General features: G+C 42.6%; 1 protein-coding gene across 1 annotated transcript in view; it reads left to right on the top strand.

The window, feature by feature from the left end:
* Positions 1–9,818: 9,818 nt before the first annotated feature.
* Positions 9,819–26,355, top strand: part of HOMER2 (homer scaffold protein 2) — a 41,089-nt gene continuing 24,552 nt past the window's right edge. The window contains exons 1-2 of the mRNA XM_026856083.1: positions 9,819–9,844; positions 10,017–10,173. Coding sequence (XP_026711884.1) covers positions 9,819–9,844; positions 10,017–10,173 — 183 coding nt within the window. The remainder of the gene's footprint in view (positions 9,845–10,016; positions 10,174–26,355) is intronic.

Raw genomic sequence — 26,355 nt, forward strand, 5'->3', positions numbered from 1 at the left:
TGGTTTATTAGCCCAGGTGCTCTGGCAGCATCTCCAGTCACAGCGTGTACCAGCACAGGGTGCACACCGTGCCCTGCCCGTGCTGCCCGCACGTGGTGGTGGCCACCTCAACAAGCAGAGCCCTATCATTTGCTTCTGACGTTACAGTTGGTAGAACTCCTTATTTTATCCTTTAGGCAGTAGATCAAAAAGAGTTATACAACGTGTTCTTTAAACTGAAGTGATTGGATTTTTTTTTTTTTTTTTTTTCCCCCTAGTGTAAGTGGAAGAAAAGCCTCAGGGGAGAGCATTTGAATAGGGCATGGAAAAGCATATCGATAATTACATGCATGGATTAGTGCACAAAAGTACTCCCTTCCAAGGATCTGCTTAGTTCTGTGCTCTTTGAAATAATGGAATGTTTAATCATATTATTTTGCAATAGCGAGGCTTTGATTATGCTACTGATTAAAATCAACTTTTCAGATTTCTTTGTGCGAAGGTAACCTCATCTGTCATGCAGATTCTTACAGCACGGGAGGAGAAAGTCCTAAACATAAAGATGCTGCCCTGGTGGTGTCAGTGGGTTTTACATGCACAAACACAGACATGGTCTTTCACTTCAATCTTCTATTTGTAGGTACACAACGTATTTTGAGCATATATCTTCTGACATTTAATCTCTTAATAGTTTGAATAAACACCAAGTAGCACACACAGCTTCAAAGTATCTGCAGTCTTCTGTCAGGGAGAAGACATAGTGCAAAGGATTCATAATGATAATAAAGGCTCCACTAGGATGCTAAAGAATTTTCCTGACGGTTTACACATGCAAAATACATTACTCTTCCTCCAAAACTGTGTCTACATTATTTTCTCTTCTTTGATCATTTCTCTCCGATGCTAACTCTAGATGTGCATGGTGTCTGATGAGGGGGGAGGAGGAGGAGGCCCAGGAGTGGCTGGGGCTGCTGGCACCTCATTGTCACCAGTGCTGGGGGGCTCCTGGGCAGTGCTGGGGGGCTCCTGGGCAGCACTTGTGGGGCAGGTGAGGGCTTTGAGGAACACTGCTTCTTTTATTTGGATGGTACTAGAGGAGCTTTACACAATTCTTTCTAAAACAAACCAACCAACCCCCCCCGTGGTATTTTACCTTTGCGTGAGAAGATTCCTGGTGGCGCAGGGCTGCAGAGCTGGGGTTCCATTTGGTTCATGTGGTTTCGTTGGTCGGGCTGCTCTGACAGCAGCACAGACCCGTGTCTGCGCCGTGGGGGTGAGCTGAGTGTTTCTTGCACGTAGGGACCCCTGGGCTGACTCAGCCCTGCACCCCCCCACCCTAATGAGCTCCCGTGGGGTCCCTCCTGCTCAAGCCTCCCTGTGCTGCTGCAGAAGCTCCTGCCAAGAGCTTTCCAGAGATCCCCCCGCATGTAAAATGCAAGGCTAGTGCATGCTTGGAGCTTCATCCTTCCTAACACCCAGTGCACGGGGTAAGTTTTGGTGCCTGCACACAGGTCTGTGAGCCCTGAGCCCACGGAGTGGTAACAGACCCGATGTTTCGTGGGTTTGTGTCTGGGTGGGGACTGCTGGCACCGGGCACGGCGCAGAGGGAGGCTTCTCTCCTTCTCCTACGGACTTGTGCTCTCTACTCCAAGATTTACACTTTCAATTTACAATGGCAATCTCTTGCTGAAATATTACAATGCAAACGTGCCACAAAGGAGGCTGTGCTAAAAGCATTAACTCTACTCGAGCTGGGGTGAACCCAGAGGATGTAATTTTTAACTGATGCAGAGAAATAGGAAGGCTTTGGGGGGCTGCATATGTGCTGATGCAGCCTCATCTGTCAGCAAGGGTAGGAGAGGTGCTGGGGCTAAACAGAATACAAGTTGTTTGGGTTTTTTTTTTAAGTTTAATAGGGTTTGAATTTATCCCTATGCAAATGGAGGGCCATGTAAACATTACCAGGGGTGCAGATTTATGGATCCTCTTTCAATGTCTTCTCAGGAAAAATATCTGAAATAATAACACAACCAGTTTCACATGCGCACGCCTCAACTTGCTTTATTTTGTAATAAATAACCTTACCTGTGGAGGATTAGTTCAGGGTCCCCTCAGTTCCTGTGACTTGTGTATGAGTGTTTATTCACAGTGTCTTGAAAGGTTAATAGCTGTCTGGAGATAGCCCAAAAATACGGTGTGAGCTTCTTCACTGCCCAGGTTAAGCATTTTAATTTATATATTGACTTTATAAAGGCATAATAGTATTGTGAGACCTCACAGATGTTACAGGGATTTTCATACTGAGAGGTTTTGTCCTCGAGATTTATTCTTTTGGACATACTCAGCTGCAAATCAAAAAAATAGTTTAATTAACGTCTGTGCTTTTAACAGAGAATTCTTCTTTAGCTAGCTAGGGTTCTTTCTTATTTTTTTTCTAAGTAACTGGAACTATTATGTTTCCTACAATGCAGGAAGCACTTTTGCTAATTACATTCTATCTGTTGAAATAATAATGCCTGTAAAAGAAGGGAGCTAAAAAGATGGATTTTTTTTTTTTCCTGAATTTCATGCAGGTGAGTTGATATCAAATCTAGTATAAAGTGGGCACCAGAGAATCATGGCTGTGGTTATTTGAACGAGATGCATGACCTTGCCCTTGATTAGCGCTGCTGCCGGATTCAGCACTTCTTTTCAACCTCATTGCAAGGAGATTGGTCTGCCTGCAAAACAGGAATTTCAGCAGCACGAAAACTGAAAAGAAGGGCTTTAAGTAAATTATATTTTTTTTCTCTTTCTTATTTTTGTGGGTTGTTTTGGTTTTTTTTTTAGGGACAGTGTGATTTCAGCCCTACTAGTCTGGGTTTTTCAGAAGTTGTTCCCGTCTATGTACTGTCAGGGAACAGGAATGCCACCCTGGAGGGCAGCGCTTGGCTAGCAGAGTACTGACAAATGCAGCTTAAGGGGTGCCTGCGTATTTGTTTTTTACAGAGGGGAAAAAAGAAAAGCAAATCCAGAGTGCAGTTGTTCCCTGCTAGCCCAGCCTATCGCTCTAGGTCAGTTCTCCCATCCCTTATGTCCCACAGATATTAAGGCTTCCTTCTTCTCACTGCTCTGACTCTTCCTGCCCTGTATTGCTCAGGGTTGCTTCTCCATCCTTCCAAGTGACTTTTGCTGTGGAAATACCTGCATGAGGAGGACTCTTTGTCTTGCAGGACAAACAGGAGCTGCCCAGCTCTGGGCAGACCTGCATCTGGCCACCAGTGCTTGGCTGCAGGCGGGTGGTTTGCGGGGCTGGTGCCCTGTCCCACCTTCCTCCGCATCATGTAGGAGCAGTTGTTAAAACCACCAGTAGCTTCTCTGTGGTCTGTAAAGACTGTTAATTTTTACAACAGTCTTTTTTGTCAAGTGGTGAATATTCAGCTATTGTTTTTGACTACAGGAATTTAAAGGGCTAAATCTTCCCTGGGTGGAAGATCTGTTATAAAACTGCCCTGCAATGATAGCGATAGCAAAGCTAGAGAGAGGAAATGAGGCGATTTAATTTTATTTCCAGGCTTGCTACTGGCTCTGTTATCCTAGGATGCCATCTCACTCTCAATGGCTGTTTCCTCAGGTGTAAAATGGAGCCATTACCCACCTGCTTGCTTGATGTGATGAGTTTTGCACCCTTGCAAGTTGAAACAGGCTCTTGACTTCTGCTGGTTGTATACACTGGCAGCCAGCACTAGAACCTGCCTGTCGCAGCTGATGAGATCTGAATGACCTGGATTAATTAACATATGCCAAATTGAGAAGGGAGCAAGCTGCCTGCTTTCGTAATGCCAGTTTGCTGCTAGCACACGTGGAAAACGTGCAGGTTTAGTGTTTGCCCAGCTCTGGGTATTGCCTGTGCTGACTGGGCCCAGCCCGCCATCCTGACCCCCAGCCACCAGCTAGGCAGTGATGGACGTGGAGGTTACGGTATCTCGGGGCACTGGGCTGAGCCCGCTGAATGGACCTTGTTTGGGGTGAGTGTGACTGCACTTGTCTTGAGTGTGTGTGGTGAGACGAGGAGGGGTCCTCCAACTTCATCCTCGGTCATCGCTAAGAAGCTAATCTGTGTGGCTGATCCACTGGTTTTCCTAAAAAGATTTGAACCGAGATGTCGTGACTGTTCAATATGCAGAGTTAACAGACTGGAGGATAGTGGACTCTCTCTTGCTTTGAGCAGAGGTTAATTTTGTATAGAAACTGCAGCCAATGTGCTAATTACCATGCACGACACCATGAGCTGTAACCTCTCCCCACGGCAGTTCCATCCTTCACCTGAGATCTGCCTTTACTTGGATTTTGGTCATTTTGGGAAGAGGGTTGATTGTTTTTTAAATTTGATATGTGTGCCTGTGAACAAGTGAGCGGTGTTATGGGTAGATGAAGCAGTGTTTTCACGGGTAATTTTTAGGCATCATTACTTGCCTGAACTTTCATTGGCATGAGTATTTCAAATAGGAGAAAAATCTCCATCTGTGAACTCAGAGGCCATCGTGCAACAGTAAAATCTAGAAAGGCAAGGCAGCAGCAGCCTGGCAGGGCAGCTGCACACCCCAAGGGATAGGGACCCGTAGTGCTAGGGACCACTGCTGCTTGAAGGGGGACATTTGGTGACTTCTGGGGTCTTGAAGGAGTGACTGGAGAGCTTGCTGCTGTCAAGGGGCAGGATATATTTATTCAGTTTTGTTCGTGACCAAAGGGACAAGTTTGCCTCGCTAAAACGCTCTTAGCCCTTTAGAGCTGTGCATGCATTTTTGAGAAGTCAGAGGCACAGATAATGCTCGTTGGCTTTGTGAGCGGGCTCTGTTACTGTCCCACTTTCACATGGGAGCTGAGGGCAGCTGTCGGGTGGCCTGGTGGGAGAGCCTGGGGAGTGGTGGTGTGGGAGCAGCACTCCTCTTGGCAACGTTGCTTATTTCTGAATTATCATAAATATAAATGGCACTCCAAACTGCATTAGATGTGAAGATACACATAAAGGGTTAGTTCTTTTTATGGCACTCTCAGGCAGTAGTAGCGATGCTCAATCCAAATAACTATTGACACCAAGTTTATCCTGTTGCGTTTAGCAAATAAAATTTTCTGTGTGATGGGGGGTATGTCACAATGTAGGATTTTGTATTTGTACCTACTCTTCTCCTTTCTTGAAAGATCCTTATTATCTAATAATGGTTCAGCAGATGTGCTGGCGCTGTCAGGTGGTAGAAACCTCAGTGTGTGTGTGTGTGTGTGTGATGCTGGCCAGTAGCAGGAAGCACCACGTTCCAAAACCTCCACGCTGATGTGCTGTCTGCAGGCGTGTGCATCCTCCACCAAATGGCAGCTGTACTGAGGACATGTTCTTTTAAAAAAGATATTTATTCCAATCGGTAAATTAGGCAGTTAATGCAAAGCTATCTGGTATTAGTAGGGGGAGAGCACAAATAATCCTGTCCTGTAAACTAGAACTCTTTATCCTGGAAATTTTATGTGATCTGTTAATGAAAGTTTTAGCAAAATGTGCGAATAGTGGTTTTGCCTCTGGTGGAGTACCAGAGCTCCTGCCACACATACGTTTGATGTTCCAGTCCTGACAACAAGTAAAGGAGCTGCTTTGTTCTGTTTACTGCTCAGTCAGCACGTCCACCCGACGCTTTGCACATTTGAAAGAATTTGTGTGCTGATCCTGCAAGGCACCCACATGAGCCACTGTGTTGTATTTACTACCAAAAAAAGATTTCTCCAGTACAGAAGTGTTCACATCATCAGTGCCTTGTTCGTAGGCAGAGCTGGCGCCACGTGGCCCCACACGTGGCTGGGATCCGAGGGCAGGGGCTCTCCCAGATGCCCACTGGCCACCCAGCCAGGGCTTGCCATGCTGCGGCTCCATCAGCCACCAGTATCCCACAGCCTGTATGGTGCTGGCTGCCAGTCAGCAAAAGGCTCTTTACAGCTGAAGTGATTTAAATCACTAGTTGTGCTCATGATTCAAATGATAAACAAGGAACTTTGAATTAAATAATTTGAACTTTTCCTAAGTGAGAGCTCATTCCCGTTGATTAGGAGGAGTAATATAAAACACATGCAGCTAGTCACACACTTGTAAAATTTGGCATGGTTGTATATTAGCCAGAAAGAAATACTGTATCTCACACAGCTGTGGATGCAGTTAGCTCCAGAGTCTTGGGTTTTGCTTTTTTAATTCTTCAGAAAAGCTTTATGACGTGTTTCTACATTAATGGAGAATGATTGTTTTTTACTTGAGATTTCTCAAATGACACAAGGACAGAAATTAGAAGTCAGCTAAAATGCATAAAACCATGACTTGCAAATTGCAATCATATTTATAAAACATGCGGGCCATATTTAATAATAAAGAAAGCTTATCAAAGTGCATTTTCTATCTTAATCTTCATTATTAAACACGGAACTATTAGCTATAATTTCGATTTCCATTTGCTACTTTTCAAGCAGCTTTACTCTAAACAGTGGATATTACAGTCAAATTGATTTTTAAACAGATTCTTTAAAGAGTGTTGGATCAATCATTAACAACTTTGGTTAAAATTAATGAGGTTTTTAAACATTCATAAATTCTCTTTGTCTTCTGATGTAGAAGCCTGCAGCCTGGCTGGCAGTGCCACTGTTCCCTGCCTCCCCGGGCAAGCTGTCAGTCTCCCGTAACGGCCAGTTTACAGGGGCTCAAGTGACACAGGACGTGCTGCAGGAATTTCAAGTTAGCACTGCTGGATTTTAAAGCATAAAACTTGATAAATCTCTGAAAAAAATAGAAAGAAACCCTGGAAAATAAAGTGATTGTTCTATGAGTAAAGTGCTTTCTTGAATGTCAGAAGTTGCAAGTGAGTAACGCAGAATAATTCTTCTCAATTTGGAGTGCCGTAAGGCTGTGCGAGTGTGTTAGAAGTGTCTAATCCAGCATTTCATTTGAAAATTGAGTGCCACAGTTTTATAGTTGCCTCTGTGTGCTTCACTGGTCAAAAGAGTTTGGGCTGCAAGGCAAGAGGATATTCCCCCTCCATTGTAAAGCTGCACTACTGGAGTTTGTCAGTGTTAGTGGCTTGCTGACCCGCTGTGGGGTGAGGGAAGGCGTGGGGGCACAGCTCCCAGTGCCACTGGTGTTGGCTCATGGGCCCTGCTGGTGGCTCTGGGCTCCTTGGGGTAGCAGCTGAGCACAGACCTGCAGGTGGATTCAGCGGCAGGGCAGGCACGACCACAGAAATGCATCTTTTTTTTTTTTCTTAATTTTTACAAGCCAACAGTGGGAAATCCTTCCAGGAGGTTGTGTCCTGGGGGTGCTTCGTCTGCTCCAGGGGGTCAAAAATCAGTCCTGGGGGTTTGCTGCCTTCTAGAGCTGCCTACGGCAGAAAGGTGAAAGGCATGTGTGGAGAGCAACCAACTGGCCCTTCCAAATTAGAGTCTCAGTGAGAGGTCAACAGCTCATTTATCTTGAATGAGTTAAAATGCTTACATTTACACATCACATTTCCTTCTTTTTCAATAATTTATCAACTAGCACACTACCACTATGAGTGATGGGGCTGCCGTTTGCACCCAGGAAGACAAAGTACACTTTTTTTTGGTTTAATAATCATCAGAATTAGAAACATAGCCAGGTTTTCTCTTTACTTTTTAATAAAAGCCTCACATGAATGGGTAGATGTCTGTCTCAAGCCCTGAGCTTCATTATCCATTAATTTATCCACTTGGATGCATGTATACAGCTCCTGTTGGCAACAGTAGCTGCTGCAAGACTCCTGAAAAAATAAATAGTTTTTCCCTTCATTCTACTTTTATTTCCAGATTTACTTTATATGTTTACTGCTACTGCCGTAGAGAGGCCAGGCATAGTTTTAACAGGGTTTTTTTGGTATTGTTAAGATGGGCTAACAGAGTTAAAGTTGTTTGTGGAATGGGTTTGCATGAAGGAAACTTCTGAAAGTTTAGACTGTAATATATAGGTCATGATACCATTATCAAAAGCAATTATTAGTAGAATCCACTAAAAATACAGAGCGAGGTAAAAGGCAAAATAAATTCAAAATTACTCTTCACTCAGAGAAAGTACACATTCTTAGAGGAAGAGTAAGCACCCTGGGGGGGACTTCCCTTCCCTGCATTTCTTATTGCAAATTAACTCCATGACTTTTGTGGGCATCACGCTGCTAATCCTGTGTAAAGGGTGATGGAAATATTTTTAAAATGTTAGAGAGACCTGCTGTTTTTTTCATCCCAGGGATGGCATCATTTTTAGCATGTGAAATAACGAGTCGAGTGACTTACTGATAAGAAGTGAAGCAAACGCTACTCTTTCACAGCTCTAACATGACAGTCTCATTGTCATTTTGATTTGTTTCATGTAAGTATTTTACAGGGTTCAGCACAGCTGTCCATCCAGAAATCTTCATGGCAGCCCCTGGAAAAATGTAAAACTGCGTATGTCTCGCAAGGAGAAAACCATTGTTTCAGTTTCTCCCTCCTGAGGCCTTGCTGGGCTTTGCAAGCTCGCTCCGTCTTTCCTGAGCTAATTCTTCACTTAAATTGCTTCATCTGTTTGATTCTTGTAAATTTGCTTCCCTTGATTTTAATTTAACTGCAGTGGTCAAGATCGTGTGCGATGTTTGATACAGTACCTGAAGTTGTTCTGCTCTAAAAACGCAGAGGGGGATATACGAGGAGCTGAAGGTTATAGAAGTCTTAATAGAAACGTAGTTCCAAAACTATGGCAATGAGAATAATAGAAAATAATTATTTATATGAATAGGGAAGCATGGCATATGAAAGCAAGAGATCTCTCTGGCCTTTCACCTAACTCTTTACATTTGTTTTGTGTGAAATGCAGCCTGGCAGCCTTTTCAGTTTCCATGTGGTAAATATTTTTGGGCGGTAACTCTTATTTCAGTACGGTTGTTTCTGAATCCTGTCATAATTCTGTCAAGTGTATCTATTCATGATACAATATTTTGTATGTGATGAGAGTATATTGAGCAGTACACTTAATATAGACCATTATATGTGGTAGCTTTTAAGAACTAAAAGCATAAAAATGTATATAAAAGCACCATAGAGCTGGATTTGCAGTTCACTTCTACTTCTAAACTTGGTTTAAGGGTATAGTTGGGAGTGAGTTTAGTTTTATGGGTTTTAAGTCTTAATTCTGGTTTTCAACCTAAATGACTGTGTGTGTATCATGATTTCTTCTTTTGGTCCCGCATCTTCTCTGCTTTTATGTGTGATTTGCATTGTCATGTGTCAAAGGGAAAACAAAACCCCTCCACTGTGTGCACAATTTTCTTGATGAGAAAAAGCATCTGAGGAGGGCTGGTGTTTAGGAACAGGGTGTCAGGGGCAGTATGTCATCCACTAAGAGTTGAACCGAAAGGCAATATATATCAACACAGGGTTTTGGTTTTGGAATTTTTTTTTCCCCCTTGCTCCCCAGGGTGGTTGACTGGTTTTGCATCTGATGGAATTTTCACGCACATCCACAGAACAGTGGGAGTCTAAGGATAGAGATTAATATTTCAATAATTATACGGTGCCGAAGGTCGCTGGAGTCCTTGGTGCATCCACAGAGGAACCCTGGCTGTAGGTAGTGGCTCACAGGAATGCGCAGCAGGAGGAAATCCGGCTGGGGGGGCGCTGCTTGTTGCTTTTGGAAAAATAATGTGGATGGGGAAAGAAAGAGTGCATGTGAGTGTTCTATCCTGGAAGTAAATATTTTGAGGAAAAGGTGGGTACCAAGTTAGTATAACATAGGGAGAAAAAAGCTGATTGCTTCCTGGGCTATGGCTGTAACTTTAGGGCACTGAATGTCACTTAGTGATGCCAAGGAGAGGTACCCAAGGCTGGACCATGGCTCAGCAGTGTCTCTGCTCTGCCTTTTCACTTGGGGGATTGCCAGGTGCTCTGTCTTGTGCTTTCAACATGCCTGGTCAAGGCTGGGCTTCTGGGACATTTCATCTTCCGCAGACTCATGCCTCCATTTCTCCTGTCCCTCCCTATTCCAGAGAACAGCCCATCTTCACCACCAGAGCCCATGTCTTCCAAATTGACCCCAGCACGAAGAAGAACTGGGTTCCCGCAAGCAAGCAGGCTGTAACTGTTTCCTACTTCTATGACAGCACGAGAAACAGCTATCGGATTATCAGTGTGGATGGAGCCAAGGTAGGAGGCTGATGGTACCTCGGCGTGTTTACTGTGTGGAGAGGATCGTGACTGCTAGCCCTGGCTGAAGATAGACATAGATGAGCTACATTAAGCACTTAAATTCATGAATACTCAGTCTTTTTTTTTTTTTTAATATAATCCATAATGGACACTTGTAGTGATAACTGGAAAAACACGGAACACCTTAAAAGTGATTTTGCTGAACATCACTAATTTTCTGACTAGTTTGACTTCCTGATCTTAATGAGCCAAGAGCTTTCAGTGTCCAAACAGAGTCTGTAGCACGGTATCTAAAACCACCACCCATGTTAGGTAGATAAGGCCGAGTTTGGTGAAAAAAATGTTCTTTTTAAAGGGAATGAGGAGACAGATAGGTGCAGACTAGAGCTTTTAATGTAAATGCCAACTGCACATTCACTTTTACCTGGTTGAACTTTTTACAGGTTAGCACTTCAGCTTTTGCACTGGAGTTCATCAGCCTTAGGTGATAAATGAAGACTCCCCCTCTTCTTCATGTTTTCTTAGTTTGTTTTACATTACCAGATAGTGTGCTGAAGTATTTCCTGCAAGAATCCTCATCAGTTGGATTTGAATGAGTTGCACAGAGAACCATTTTTATTACATACTAGATACATCCCTCTGATTAATCCCTCCAAAGTAACTTGTAAGGTGACTGCTTTCCCCTAGCAGATGCCAGTCAGAGGTACAAGTTAAAACATTTTGCTCATGTACAAAAATCATCAGTCACTTCTGCCAAAGCACAGACCACAGGGTAACGAGACAAGTTTACAGCCTGTTTATCTGTGTTCCTGTTTAGATGAGGATGTTAAAATATCACTGTCCTGGGAGAGAGATGTTGCAGAAATCATCCCTTAATAAAGCTTTTCTATTTGTCATGCCTGTTTCACATACTCGTTTTCCCAAACACCTCCTGTGCTATATTTGGTTATATATTGGCTTATAAATCAGCCATACTGCCTGCTTAAATTGATGGTAATGTTTCATTGACATCAGTGGAGCATTAATATATCACCGTCATTACACTGTTTGTGCCTGTGTGTTCATTTCCAGAACTGCCAGCTAACTGCCCTGGCTGCCTCAGTTTGCAGTTGGCACACACAGTCCCTGCAACTTGCTGGGTAAAGCTGAGCCCCCTCCGATTTACTTACACCCCACAGATACTCCTGCTCCCGCTCGGGTGAGGCTGGTGGTAGCGGGCTGTTGTGGCTTTACACTCCCTGGCGAGTGTGACTTCCAAGCCAAAACTGCTGTACTCACAGCAGTGGGTTGCTTGATTTGCGGATGTGCGTGCATGCATTAAGACCAATTAATGAAAAGAAAGTAATTATTGTATGTGGCAGGGGGAAGCTGTAGGGGCAGCGTATGCTCACAGCCAGAGGTCCTGCCCAGAACTGCAGTGTGTGCTGAGAACAAGACTGGGCATCCAAGCTTTGCTTTGTAATGTGCCCACAGACATTCAGGAGGAACCACCCCCCATTTTAGCATGCCCCAGAAGAAGGTGAGCTTTCCATGATTAAAATTCTCCCCTGGGGCTTCCCAAGCAAGAATCAATTGCTGGCCACATGAATTATTCCTCCTGTGTTGAACCTTTGCTGATTAAGGAACAGGTTGAGAAGAGGTGCTGCCTTCACGCTCGCCCCTGGAGAGTCCCCCGTTACCCTGACTGTTTGATTTAAGAGTGTGATTTGGAAAAAGAAGGGTGTTTATACCCAAATAAGTTAAAAGTTGCTTTTCTCCCTCAAACGATTGTTTAGTGTTTTGACCTACTTTTCTAGCCAAAAATGACACTGGGTAGGACTGTGAGGAAGAATATAGATAGGCAGCATCAGTTGGTGTTGTCCTGCTTTCTGTACATCTCACTCATTAGAATAAAGTCTTCCGTGTGTTGGCAAATACCAGATGAATTAGCATCATGGCATCACTGCAGGCAGAAGTTATCTCTCAAAGATAAAAGCTGGAGCTCAGGTACATTCAGGGACTTGACCCTAGAAGGAAGGTGGTGATGAAGGACATGTCTGACATGTATCTCTTACAACTCTCTGTCCTTGTCTGAACTGCAAACGGACTGCTCTAACAGCTTATTTTAGACAAACGTGTATGATGCACATTGGCTTGCAGAGAAATCTCACTTAAATACAACTTATATGCAGCTGTTAGATTAATTTTGGGGGTTTTTTAACATTATTTACATTACATAGCAACAATAAAAATAATTTAACGTGATCAAGGATACAGGACACTTCCTTAAACATTGTTCGTTACCCGGTTGCATAAGCTTTATTTTTACTTTTAGCATTCAACTGATTGCTCTGGGCAGCATGTTGAATTGCGAGTACACAGAGTAGGATAAGGCTGCTGAAAGCCATTAGCACGGCTGTTGTGCAGAACATGGGGCAGGCTGCATAATGCCAGCCTGATGAGTATTTAGTTTCCTCCTGATGCACCACCAACCTGACGGGGCTGTAATTCTTGCAGGAGTGGCTTCCTCAGGCTGCTGCTGCTGCTGTCCCTAAAAGTCTGGACCCTCCGCAGGTCCCTGTCCCTCATCCCCAAACCCCTGGGGTGCAGGAGGGTGAGGAGGGGTGTAGCAGGGCAGAGGGGAGCAGGAGGACTCAGGAGGGGGCTGAAGGGAACTGCTGAGCCCGTGTGTTTAAGGGCATAAATACTGGGAACTCATTTTGTGAGCACAGCTGGCAGAGGGACAGGGGAGTAAGTGGTGGGGGAGGACAAAAGGGCCCAACTGGTACAGGCGGAGGTGATGGAGATGGACGTTGCAGCAAAGAGGAAAATGGGACAGAAAGGGAGTAGGGTGAAGTCAAAGGAATTTAGTTCTTCCCTTGCAGAGGGATATGCAAGAGGCTTATGCTGAAAACTAGGAGTTTGATGTGATGGAGGGCAGCCAGGTGAGAGCGTAGACCTTCCAGGTGCCAGATTTCTTCCAAATCTTCCCAGCCCAGTGACAGAAAACCCCATTGAAATGCCTGGGGAGTCAAGCACTGAAAAGTAGAGACCCTAAATTCAAAACCGCCTGTTATCACTTTAATTCCTTGTGTTTGCAAAGCTAGAAGAGAAAAGGTATTATAATTCCTGCGTCGTTCACAGAAAAACAGGTGCTGTGGGCAGTAGCTTACAATTTATAGCAAAAGATTTCACAGATACCATAGAAATATTCACTGGATGATCTTAACAAAGATACCTTTACCAAACAAGGGAATAGAGTAGTATATCTTTTAATTACATTATAATTGACTTGTATGTTGTTGAGAAAGTAATTTCATCATGATGTTTTAAGAAGTTTCTAGCCAGAGGCTGTTTAAACTGCAGCATAATGAATGCTGGAGGAAATGATACAGTAAAATGCAAGGGCACACACTGATTCAGAGTTAATGAGGCAGCCAAGAGACTTCACCATATGAAAGTGCCCAGTGTTGTAGGCAAAAGTCAGTCCTGTTGAAAAATGACAAAATACAGTGATGATGCAGGGAGAACACGGACTCCTAAGTGCCCCGTTGCTGTGTGGTGTGTAGGGAAAGCCATACACCCGGCTCCTCATTAAAAGTGACATACATTATTCTGCCTTTTAGAGGCAAAAAGAAAGTTTGAAAGCATGAAAATTACTCAGCCTGAGATCCTTCATCATCCTGTGGAATAATGCGTGGTAGTGCCCTGGTTGGTGGGTTTGTTAATTTTTTATGAATTGGAAATATGTGTTATCCGAACGATAGAGACAAGGAGGAAAGGATGAGAAACTTGTTTCTGTGTAGAATTTGAGAAGGAAATATAATCCTTCAGGAACAAGCCTCTGTCCTCATTTTCAAATGTTCAGATGTCTTATTTCCACAGAACCTGTGTTTGCAACAGCATAATTTTTAATCTTTTGAGAAATAAGTTGTTAATAAGAATCTAAAACTATCTTAAAAATTAATAGCCAGCAGTAAATTGTATAGTGAGACATTGTGAGGTGGCAGCAGCAAAGTGACACAGCAAGAGTCATCTCAGATGCCAGTCCTAAGTTGTCTCTGAGATGCTTAAACAGATGAGTAGAAGAAAATTAAAATCAGGGTTAAAAAGATTAATAGGTTGTGAGAGTAATTTTGGTAAATGCATGATACAGAAATAAACACTTTATGTTTCAGAGAAAAAGATATTGTTGGCTGACAATCATTCCCTGTTGCTAGATCATTTAAAAGAGTTTATTACCTAACAATTACCTTGAATATTGAAGATCGGCAGCTAAGTTGGGCATAAGTGTGTGAAAATATTGGAGAGAACCAGCAAAACTGCTGTGCTGGGAAAGCAAAATCAGTGGGTCTGTTTCTGAAGTAAATTGGAATTAGAACATGGGCCAAATTTTGCCAGTCAGTATTCACGTAATGTTTCCCGAAGTCAGTGCAGTCCATTCTATAGTATGATGGAGCTGTTTAAGTGGCGTAAATGCCCTTCTAATGGGATCCGTCAGTGAGCGTCCCACCAGGAATGCACACTATGATTTCCAGAGCAGAATGAAGCTGACAGGGGCAGAGCTGCAGCAGCATGTGGTAGCAGATATTTAGGGAGGTAAAAAGGATTGATGTGTAAATCTGCTAATATTTGATGTGTTTTTGGCTTTCTCAGTTGCTGTGCCAGTCCTAATTGCTACCAAATTTAATAGCTGCCCACCTCTCTATGACCACACTTTTGTTGTGCTCATGACTGGAGGCAGGCATCCTCAGCACACGGAGAGGAAATTCAGAGTTCTTCCAGTGCTGTGTTCAGAGACTCAAAACAAATCATTTTCTTTGCCCATGGAAATGGAATTATTTTAAGACATAGTTGATAAAAATATCCTAGAGTATTTTGCCAAAAGGTGACTCTTAGATTTAAGAAGCTTTCCTTTCACAGGAAAAAAAAAAATTGCAGGGTATGGTAGTATGGATGAAAGTCTTTCATCTGGCTAGTTCTTTCTGTTTTTTGTTTTTTTTATTTTTTCTTTCATTGACGTAAATTCAGCCATTAAACCAACAGCAACTCCTTCTCAGGAAAAAACTTAGCAAGTAATTTAGATATTACAAAATTTTTGCCGCTGAATTAAAAAAGACTTCTGGCAATGTGTACCTTGCCAGGGGCCTGCGTTGGTGTGGCAGCATTTAGCTGTGCCTCGAAGCCCTCACGGATCGGATTTGTGAAAACACGTGTAGCATAAATGATCACAACATCACCTTCCCTCTTGCCATTCAGAGTATCAGTGTGTGTTCACCCGACCCCCTGCTCGATGAATTAGGTGATGTACTGTGTCTCATATATATATATATATATATATATATATATATATTTTTAATACCTACATTTTTGAAAATACCGAAGTTTTTTAGCTACCTACATTTTCAGGTTTAAAAATTTTGTAGTGAAATGATCAGAGGATGTTTTATAGCCTTGGGTAGCCAAAGATGAAGGGATGTAAAAGTGACTTTATGAAGTGGTGTATGGAGAAATCCTGAATTAAATGCTGTGATTTTGAAAGGTGTGGTTGAGCGTATATGTGTGTTTTGTCAAAGGGATGGAGATTCTTTTATTTTCAGTTTTGCCTGCCCTAGTTTTTATTTATGGCCATCGCTTGTCAGGAGTGCTGTGTGCTGCTGGCATCCGAGCCGGCTGCCCTGTGCCTGCCGAAATGCCGAGAGGCCTCGCTCCTTGCCCTGAAGATTATTTTGCTGACTGCAGCACTGACAGAACTATGATTTCTAGAAAGCCCCTGCTGGTAAAATCTCGTTAAATTAACAGAAAATATTTTTTTATTCCAGCTTCTCGAAGCTTTTTCACTGCTGGATAATCGAGATGGATATTTCTCCTTTTTTTTTTTTTTTTTTTAATTAAACTTTTTCTGCCGTGCTCTTTTTTGCCTTTCATGCCATTTCTTCCAGGCTGGTTGGGAAATCTCTTATTTTCTGGTTGTCCCAGAAAGAGTGCCAACCATAAAACAGGGGTGTGGTGGGAGCATGAGCTCAATATTACTTATACTTCTGACTCTGAGAACCAACGTAAAAAGGACCTTTCATCAAAAGGGCACTGTGTGACACTTGTTACTGTTTGAAGAGCCCAAAAGACAGATGCCAGCTTAAGGGTGACACCACATTAGTGTAAGCTGGTGGACAGGTGACCAGGTTTTGACCTCTGGAGATCAAATACTGATCCAATATTCCTGCCTTCTTGTCCATACCTGTCCACAAAAAAAACCCCAACATCTTTGTATGCCATAAGAAAAGATTTCCAGTAGTGGTCTGATTACTGTAATACAGAAATTTGAACATATTTGATGGTCTTCATCTTCTCTTTATCATAGTGTTAAGTATTTCATGAACTATTGGAGTTAATTTCAACATGATTATTAGCACTGGAGATGATACTGGAGCCATAAAAGAGTAATTCCAACAAATGGAACTAATTAACCCTCCACATAAAAGGAAGAACGTCTTTTGAAATAGAAAAACATGGTATAAAATATAATTTTAATGCATACTTCTGTCTTGCAGTGTGCATAGTGTGTGTGTGTATGTTATAATAAACATCTCATTGCTTTTTATGCTCAAGATGACTATTAAGTAACATTAGTTGTGGGTTTATGATCTTTATATATACATCATATAATAGATAAGTACTGTTGAGACAGAGCAACGTAATAATATCAGTGTCTATAAACTGTGAATCCATGCTAGAGCCTTTAAAATAATTTGATGCCGTTTAATCACTCTCATCAGATGAGTTTGCCTCGTAAGGCAGCTGCAGTGTGGAGTTTTCCTGGTTCAGATTTCCCAGCCTGTGCTGGAGAACGATGCTTGTCTGCGGGAGACATGTTCTAGCACCAGTGTGCTAAACAAAGCACTTTGTAAAAAATGCCTGGAGAGTCTCTAGCTGCTTTTTGCAGTCCCTTTTGGGCTGCTTGTTGCTGTAAATAATAAAGCTGGATCAGGCTGCTCTCTGAGGGGCAGCTGCTCCTTTCTTGGAGAAGTTCTCCTGCATTTTGTGTGATGAGCAGATTAAGAGCAGGAGAACATCTGTCCTGCCCTGAGCCATAGCACACCAGCCTAACCTAAGCTGGAATCAGTCTCTTGGACAGTGAAACATCTTGCAGTAAATAATTCATATATTTAATAGCTATTTTCTGATTTCATTTAAAGACGTTAGCGTTGTGGTGATAGGACTTCTAGATTTTTTAGCATCACTTTAAATGATACAGAGGGAACTCTCAATTTAAGGAAAACTTGTCATCAGTGGGTGATGCTCGTGCCTCCTAGACAGAGTTTGCTGCTCTGGTAAAGGCTGAGGTGCAGGTGCCAGGTCAGCAGCAGCCCTACAGCTGGGATGCAGGTGTAGGAGGGTGTCTGCATGGGGTTGGGCACCTCGAAGGAGCAAGGTGTGCCCAAGGGGTTATGCTCCAGAGGGCTCCTGTGGAGACGTAAATCATTCAGCCTGTGGAGTATCAAAGAGAAATGTGAATGTTGGGGTTAACGGAAGTTGAAGCAGGACAGATGCAAGTAGAAAATGAAATGCACATTTTAAAAAGAGGATCAGTATCTACGTGGGATGAACAAACTGAGGTCTGTGCCGGATCCTTCTGCTACATAGACCAAGACTTCACATTCTTCTCAAAGACATCTTTGAAATAAGAGTGAATGAAATTAAGGAAAATAACAGTCCCCAATGATCTTCAAGTATTAGTGTTGTTTATGTCTGTGGTATACTTGGCCTGACTAAAGTTACTTGAGCTTTTGTTTCTCTCTAGAGGTTAAAATAACGAGAACATTTCCTTGGAAATTGGTGATGATGAAATACAGCATGAAGGAGAAGCAGAGCTGTCAGCCAAGGATGAGACTACCCACTTGCATCATCCTTTATTTGCTTAAGGTGATATCAAGTATTCAGAAATTCAGGCTGAGCGAAGGTGCAGGATTTAATAATTGGGAGAATAGTACATTGCCTGGAGTTGTGTCTGCAGGAGAATTTTCAACATTGCCAAGACTGGTTTAGATAGGTAAAGCTAGTAACATCGGGTGCACTTGTGTGAACAGGTCCTTGAGTGTTCAGAGGATGAAAAAAAAAAAAAAAATACTGTTAGGGCTTAATTGCAGTGCTAATTTCAGAATTGCTAATACTGGTGGAGGTGAGCTGGGAGTGGAAGGAAAAATTTAAAATGTTTGCACAAACAAGACTTGGGGCTTCAGGTGAAAGAGAGCTTGTCAGAAGCTAAGAAATGGAGCAGAGTAAATGCCAGGAAATTTGGTGAGTCCCTTGAGACTGCATCAACCAGAAATCATGATCATCTGCTGAGGATGTGTTTTGGTTTAAAAAAAAAGTCTAGAGCTGTAGAACTCACACGTTTCTATATTAATCTCTTTCCAAGTTATTAACTTTGAAATGTGAAAAATCCTCTGTTCATTGTCTGGATTATTCCTGGAAGTAAGTCCTTCAGAAGCCAGTTAGTAAGCTTAGGAGAAAGGATAACGAAGTGCTGGCGACAGCTGTATCCTTGACAGAAGAACAGAAGCACATCTGCCACTGTTTGATCCTGTCTGGCTCATTTTTCTGCTTGTATGTGGTGTGTACGTGTGTCACTGACTGGGAAGGCCACACACAACTAACCCAGGAGATCGCAGGAGCCTTTTCAGAAACACAATTTGTTAATCTTTAAAAAAAAAAAAAGGGGGGGGGGAAAGATAAAAATCCGTGCTAGAGGATTTCTTGCTGCACCACTCACCAGCAAGTAGGGAAACTTTGGTCTGTGTAGAGTTTTTTTTTTTCCTTTTAAAACCTCTCCATAAATTTCTCAGAAAAGGGCATAAGCACATAACTGCCTCACACAGAGTTGTTTCTGATTGCCAGACTTGAGTAGGAATGTGGCATCTGAACATACCAGAGAGGTTATTTTATTGTAAAGAAACCTGGTATCAAGCAAAGAATGCCTGGTTTAGGTCATGGTCCTTGAACTTGGCAAAGCTTTTGAGGAATCTTGAATGAATTTTTGGTGAAAATAATCCACGCCTGTAGTTTAAGTGAAAACTGAGAAAAAATTGAAAGTTTTTAGTAACATCGTCAACACAGGCACAACATGGTAGATTTTCCAGATGCTTTCCCTCATCTTTTTGGTTTCATTATCTGATCAAAGCAAAACCTGTGGGATGAGACTGAAATAAATTAATTTATAGATGGTAAAAACGTTCAGATCTGTTCACCAGACTCCAGGGAGTGCAGTGGTGCTCAGCTTGCTTGTGGGTTTTGCATTGTGCTGCCTTTTTCTTCCAAAAGAAAACGTAAGGGGCCTGAGGAACCTTGTGGCCAAAGGTGGCCTGAGCACCTGCTCCATCCCCTTGAGCTTTCCACAGCCTCCTCCTCGGGTACTAGGGATTTCCGTCGAGAATTGCAATAAACGCAGCACTGGTTAGCTGTTGGTTTCCTAATCTGGGATATTTAGTCCCTTGTTTTTTAAATCCAGCTACTGAAAGTAATAAAGAATAATTCCTATCAGCTGTGCTTTATGAAACTCTTAAGGATTGCTTGTCCACTGAAAGAGCTATATAAATTATTTGTTCCCTCCTCCCCCCTGCTGTAGTGCCAGAGGTATCTAATAGTTGGAAATCCCTATTCAGAGAGTTAATGTATCAGACACTCTAATCAAATCGTGCCAGATGGAGTTTATAAATAAACTGCATTGCATTGTGTGTTCTTAAAATTTGAGCATCAAACATAATTCAAGGCAATATTTTCCTAGTTTTACAAAAAGAAAAAACCAAACCTAAAACATCCCTTCTTTCTTGATTCTGGATTATGAAGTTGCATCCAATGACACAGTGGTGGTTAGATGGGAAATGAGGAACAGTATGAATGACTCAACCATTAAATACTCGCCGAAGTCCGAAGCTGATTCTCCCTGAGGGGTGAACAAAGTGTTCACATGAGCCCCAGCTAACCTCCACCTAGCTTTATTTTCTAACGGCAAAATAAGGGAGGAGGCATTTCTGCAGACATGGCAGGATTGGTATTTTATATTGTCTCATAGATATCTTCTATCTTCAGTCATGTTAGCGTGTTGCTCCTAAATGTCACTAGACCTGGTTGCTCTTGGTTGTCATTAACAGTGACCCCCTTGAGGTTCTTTAGAAGATGCCAAGTAGATCCTGTCATCTCCTAAAAATGATGTATTATACCTGTCCTTCTTGGCCATTCCTCATGCCAAGGGACAGTTTTTCCAGATTTTAGACAGGAAGGGCTAAGCTATCCTATTGCTGACTGCTCCCTGGGGTGTGCGGGTTTTTAAAGAGTAGAGGAGTCTTTAATGATGCCACATGGCTCTGCCACTTCTGACCTTTGCAAAAGGACCTTCAGGCTTATGTGAAGCTGTTGGCATACAGCTTGAAGGATGCAGAAGATTATCAGTGCTTAAATGATTCATATAACAATATGGTTATACTCTACACAGAGACTGTATGATTTTTTACTAAATCCTCCAAGGCGTGAATGTGATATAACTATGGGGTTTTTTTTTTAATTGCATCTAATTGTAGCTAACACAACCTTTTCCCTCACCCCAATTTTAGTCACTAGGGAAGAATAAAGAATCTCCGCTGTACTCTTCTCCCTGTCTCCGTTAAGTTAGAAATCTTATTTATCATGTGAAAATAACACAAGTGTCTTGGTTGATATATTTTGTAAAATGTTGCATGAAATTCCTGGGTAACAATTTGTTCCAGCGTAGAGGGTTTGAAAATCCTTGCTGTAGATTTTCTTCATGAAACAGCTGCTGGTGCTTTGAATTGTGTGGGTGGGTGGATGTGTGTGCTGTGCCTAAAAGGAAAAAAAAAAAAATTCTAGTCAGATGTCAAAGCAAAAATAGGAGATTTTAGAGATTTAGACTGGGTGGAGGAGGTGGGAAGCCAACTCTGCAGAGACGTTAATTACCTTGGGAAGAAAAAGAGCGCAATGAAGTAGGTGTAGCAGGAGATTTACTTAATAGAATTCACATAATCATGGACCCACTTTTGTTGCATTTAGACAGGTTCTTAGTGAGGGCATTACAACAGAAATATTTTACCAGAGAAAAAACAGTTATTAGTCTTTTTATTGGAGAGGGGTGGCTATTTTTACATCTCTTTTCATGAAGGACAAGAACTGTATAGTTTTTGTTTGATTTGTTGGCTTTTGAAGTTAAAAATAAACTTTAATCATTCATTGAATTATCCTGGGGATGCAAGGTGATGCAAGATAAAAACAAAGCTATGTGCAATCATAGAAGTGGCCCTTTTCCCCGTAGAGCAAGTAGCAGCATGTGAGATACTTTATCCATAGAAGGTGAGTCTTCTCTCTGCAGGTGGAGCTCAGGTTGGGAAGTAAATGCCGTGGGCTGCAGCAAGTCCTCTGTGGCTTGCAGGGCATCCTGGTGTCTTCCTACTTGCAGTGTGGCTGGATCACTGCGGTTCCCCTTCCACTCCTGCCTCCCGCAGAAATCCGTGATGTAGCTATGGAAGCTTTTGGAGTCCATTGAGGGGTGAAACTCTTGAAAAGCGCAGTGGCTGGCTGGGCTTAGTAGCACCGTAGGGATAAACTGTTGGGTAACCAGAGCAAGAGTCTGGCCGTAGATGCCCTGCCAACTGTTGCCTGTGTGCTCTGCCTCCCCGTCATCACAAACGAGGGAGCGAAGCAGGAGGAGCAGCTAAATGGAGAAACCCAATGATCTTCTTAACATATGTTTACGGTTCTCCTGATCTAGTTAAATCCATACCCGCAGCCTGTCCCAGGTAAAGCACCGTCTGTGTGTCAGGTGCAGCGGATAAAGCAAAACTAGAACAAGTGCTGTTGCTACTTTCAGTTTTCCCAGGATATATTTTTTTTTAAAAGGACCTTCTACAAAGACTTAGCAGAAAGGGTGGGGAGAAAGATTTGATCGTATCTGCTGGCCCTGATTTGTGAAACAACTGTAATTAATCCTCCTGCATTACAGGTTCACTGTTTTGGCCAAAGGCAGTTCTTTCTTTCATCCCCAAGTTCTTACGCTGCTGTGAACACGTCTTTGTGCTACTCCTGTCAGGTGGCCTCAGAAAGGGACTTTCTTTGCCCTTTAATAACGTTGTCTTGATTAGCAGTGTGTATGTGTGTATGCTGGCTTTGTAGGACTAGAAATGAGATGATCGGTTTATCACCAGTGACTTACTGGTGAAAAGATGTCACATCTAAGTCTAGAAGCTCTCAGCAGAGGTAGGGAGGGATGGTAGATAGCACAGCATAGTGCAGAAACATAGATGGGTTAATTCTACAAGGGAGTTGCTGAACATTTGGGATAGAGAGAAAATTTCTCTGCAAATCCATCCGTCTCGTCGTCTTCACATCCAGTGTTACAAGCCCTTCTGATTCATGTTGACTTGATGAGCTGGAAGAACCTGCTGAGCCTGTGATAGCTGTGGCCAGAGGATTAGCAGCTTCTTTCCCTCTTCAATTCTGTTTTTAGACTGGGATACATCTTTATTGAAGATTAGCAGCCTGGTGGGTTGGGGAAATTAAATTTCACGAGGGCTGCAAACTGGAAAGCACATATTCAGAGGTGTGAAAATGAAATGGGGAGGTTTTAATGTAGTGACTTCTTAATGAGTAGATCCTATAGCCTCGAGCCTTGGGGCTTTTCTGGAGGTGAGGTTACTTCAGAGTAACAGGTGATGTGAATTTGAAGGGGAAGTTCCGGAATAATTCCTCATCTGGCACTCTTGTCCCAGAATAAGGGGCCATTTTCTGAATTAATTTAATACCGTTGCAGAATATATTGGCTAATACATTCATTAGCTATTCCATAGCTGTTATTTTGCTCTTTTCCCAAGCTTGTGAGAGGGCTGGCTTATCGTCCCCTTTGGTGGGTGTCCATCAGAGGAGGCGTCCTGGCCGATTCCTGCCAGTGCATTAGCCCCCCTCCTCGGGGCTGTGCCAGTGGCTCTGCCAAGTGCCCGCTGTGGTCACTGCCCTCCTCCCCTTGGAGCTGAGCTTGCTCTCCTCTCTTCTTTTCCCTCTTGCAAATCTGGCAAGCCAGGACCAATGCACTCGGGGTGTACGCTGTGAGCCAAGCCCCGTGTGCCGCTCCAGCTCTGCTCCCTCTGTACTCCAGCCAGCCGACACGCACCTTCACCTTATGTTAATGAAACGGCAACTTGGGAAAATGTATTTTCAGGAGCCACATCGGCCTTTCCCCATTAGTGTGCTGTTGTGATACGGGGAGTGTGGTACTTGAAGCATCCCCTAAAAGAAATGGCACCTGTATATATGGGCACTGCTCATATATTACGAGCAGCATGAGCTGCCAATACATTTTATTTCTTTTTTCCCCTCCTACGCATTCAGGTCATTTTGTGACCTCTCCCTGCTTGATTTATTTGGCAGGCTCTCTCTGTGGGAAGGCAGAGGGATGGGTGTGTTGTAGCCTATGAATGTTCTGCTCTACGCCAGCTTATTTGCATTCACTTTTATCAGGTGCATATACCCGGTGTGTTTCTAAATGTCTGGAGTCGTTTCTGGTTGATGTAGTGCTGCCTTGTACTGTGAACATTCTTCTGTGTCATCTTCAGATAAAAATTTAGATCTGTCAGGATTGTTTTTCTCCCGAAGGAAGTGAAATTAGTATGAGATTTTGTTTGACTTATGTGGATGTTTCGGGAATGTTCGCCATCTGATACACTTGCATGTAGATGAGAGCAAAGGCATGTTTTGGGGTTTTTTTAACCACATGTAGACAACTCAGTATGATGAATGGGTTTATTATTCTGTAAGGTGCTTGTTGTATTATGCTCCTTTTTGCCTTTGTCTTTAGGGAGAACTCTTTAACCACTTCAGGGATTGATTGCATTTGATTAGAGAATAGTTTGTCTTTTGAATCCATTATCCTGGATGAAAGTCCACAAGTTTATTCCGTTTTCTGATGCAGCTGGAATTGCACTGTGTGTGCATTATGTGAATGCGGACCAAAAGCAAAGTTATTTTGTAAGAGCCCATTTGATTTGATGAGTGGCCTTTTCTGATAGAATTATAATACTGGATTGCAGGTGGGGGTAGAAATGAGCCCACAGCAGCTTTCAAATAGAGACCTTGTGCCTGGGAGATGGGCGGAGGGGTGGGCAGTGCTGTTCTGGCCTGATGTAGCTGAGGGTGAGCTGCCTTTGGGAGGGGTTACCTGGCAGGAGCACTTGCAAGCCTCGCTTCTCATTGTTCTTCGATGAAAACCTTTCTTTCTCCTAAACACAACCAACATGATTGTTCCCTGACCAGTGTAGTGTCTCTGCTCTGAAATGGTGACCAGATTTACACGGGAATTGAATACACAGGCTGGTGCTCCCAAAGTCTGGCGTTACAGCATCTTCCTCCAAGCACGACAGGGCGATGGGGTGAGGATGGGGAGAAAGACCAGGTGCCTAAGTGCGAGGAACCCACAGCATCCAACTCCTCTGAACTGTTTCTATGAGCTCTGATTTAATCTCCGAAGATTCTACTTCGGTTTTCACTTTCCTGGAGGAACGCAGCATTTCTGAAGTGCCTGACTGACAGAGAAGGTTTTAAAGGGGGAAGAAGAAAAAAAAAAAAAAAAAAAAATTGCAGCTTATCATAAATTTAACAGATGAACTGTCAGTTTCTTGAAGGTGTGTGATCACCACAACCTTTTCTTGGATTCTGTGCTGGCTATAGAAAAAAATTAACCTCTAAGTTGCTAAGCTCATGTAATGCATTTCATCACTCAGTAAGGTGTTCCTTGGTTTACAATTCGCGGGCTTCGTTATTCCTTTTATTATTATCTTTCATAATACTGGACTGTGGTCTAAAAGATATCTTTGTGTGGGGTTTTTTTTCAGTATATTTGTATTTACTCAATGATTACTGTAGGAGGTATGGAAGAATTCTATTCTTCTCAGAGTCTGCTTCCAGTGAGTGAAGCTTTTGCCTTTCAATAAAACCGGTCATTTTATTAGGTTTTTTTTTCCCCACAGATGTCTAATTTGATAGGCACAGTAGAACTGAAATAATACTTTTTATCACTTGAAATGTTTGAGTATTTCATAACTTCTATAACAAATTGTGTAACTTGAGAAGCTAAACATTTGTAAGTAGTTAATCTGTCTGATGTAAGATTTTTACAGAAATACGCATATAGAACTTCAGAGTTTCTGAAAAGCATCCTGATTTTTCTGTCGGTGGTAGCTTTTCCTCCTGTTCTTGTGTCTCTCTGTATCACGCAATCCTCATATAATCATACTCCCTTTGCGTTGTCAAAACCCTACATAAAAATCTTTGCTTTTAATTTAAATCTCTGAAATCACACTTGGATTTTATGTTGGCTGCATTTATGTTGTGTGACAGCCGCAGGAGGGCACATCTGGGGATCTTTGCTTATACCTCTGCCTGTCAGCTGGCCATTCAAAAAGATGTTTTGACTCTGAAAGCTGATGTCTGTATGGTGTGTCTTGGCCAGCACTGGTTGCAGAGTCACTTCTCCTCCTTTCTTGCCCTGTCTTTGCCACGCAAAAAGTAATTTCAGGGGCACCATCCGCCTGGCCCTCCTCCGGTTTGATCCTTCCGGTGAAACTTTCGGTAGTAGGAAATGTCAGAATATCATATATTTATTTGAAAGTGATGATGCAAAAGGAGAGAACCACTGAAGTTGAGCAATTTGTAAGAATAAAAAGCAATAAAAGCATCATCACCACGGTCAGAAGTTGGGTGGGGGACAGAGGCAAGCAAAGGTCTTTCTCCGGTAAATTTAATTCATACTTTTTGCTAAATGTAAATGATAGCTTAGGGAAAAAATGCTTGGAATACATAGTAAATGATGTTGCCAGGATACTTCCTGATCATGTTAATTAAACTGTCCCACAGATTTGGCTTAATTACCGCATAATTTGCATATTGGAAATGATGGTACACATTACTAAAGAAAGCTCCTATTCTGTTAGCAGAAAGAACATTGTACATGAATTAATTTCCAGGGGAAGGAGTCTCTAGACTCATATAATGATGTATCTTGAAAATAAAGTTAGGATTTTTGATAATGAACTGACGTATATCTCATTTCTTTTCGCAAGATTACATTTTATGCTTGTTCCACTAGGTTCCTTAGAGACCTCATCCCAACAGCCTTCCTCTTGTTGGCTCTTGCTTTAATTA

This window comes from Athene cunicularia, assembly GCF_003259725.1.
Source record: "Athene cunicularia isolate RWA chromosome 10 unlocalized genomic scaffold, athCun1 chr10_part1, whole genome shotgun sequence".
Taxonomy (NCBI): Eukaryota; Metazoa; Chordata; class Aves; order Strigiformes; family Strigidae; genus Athene; species Athene cunicularia.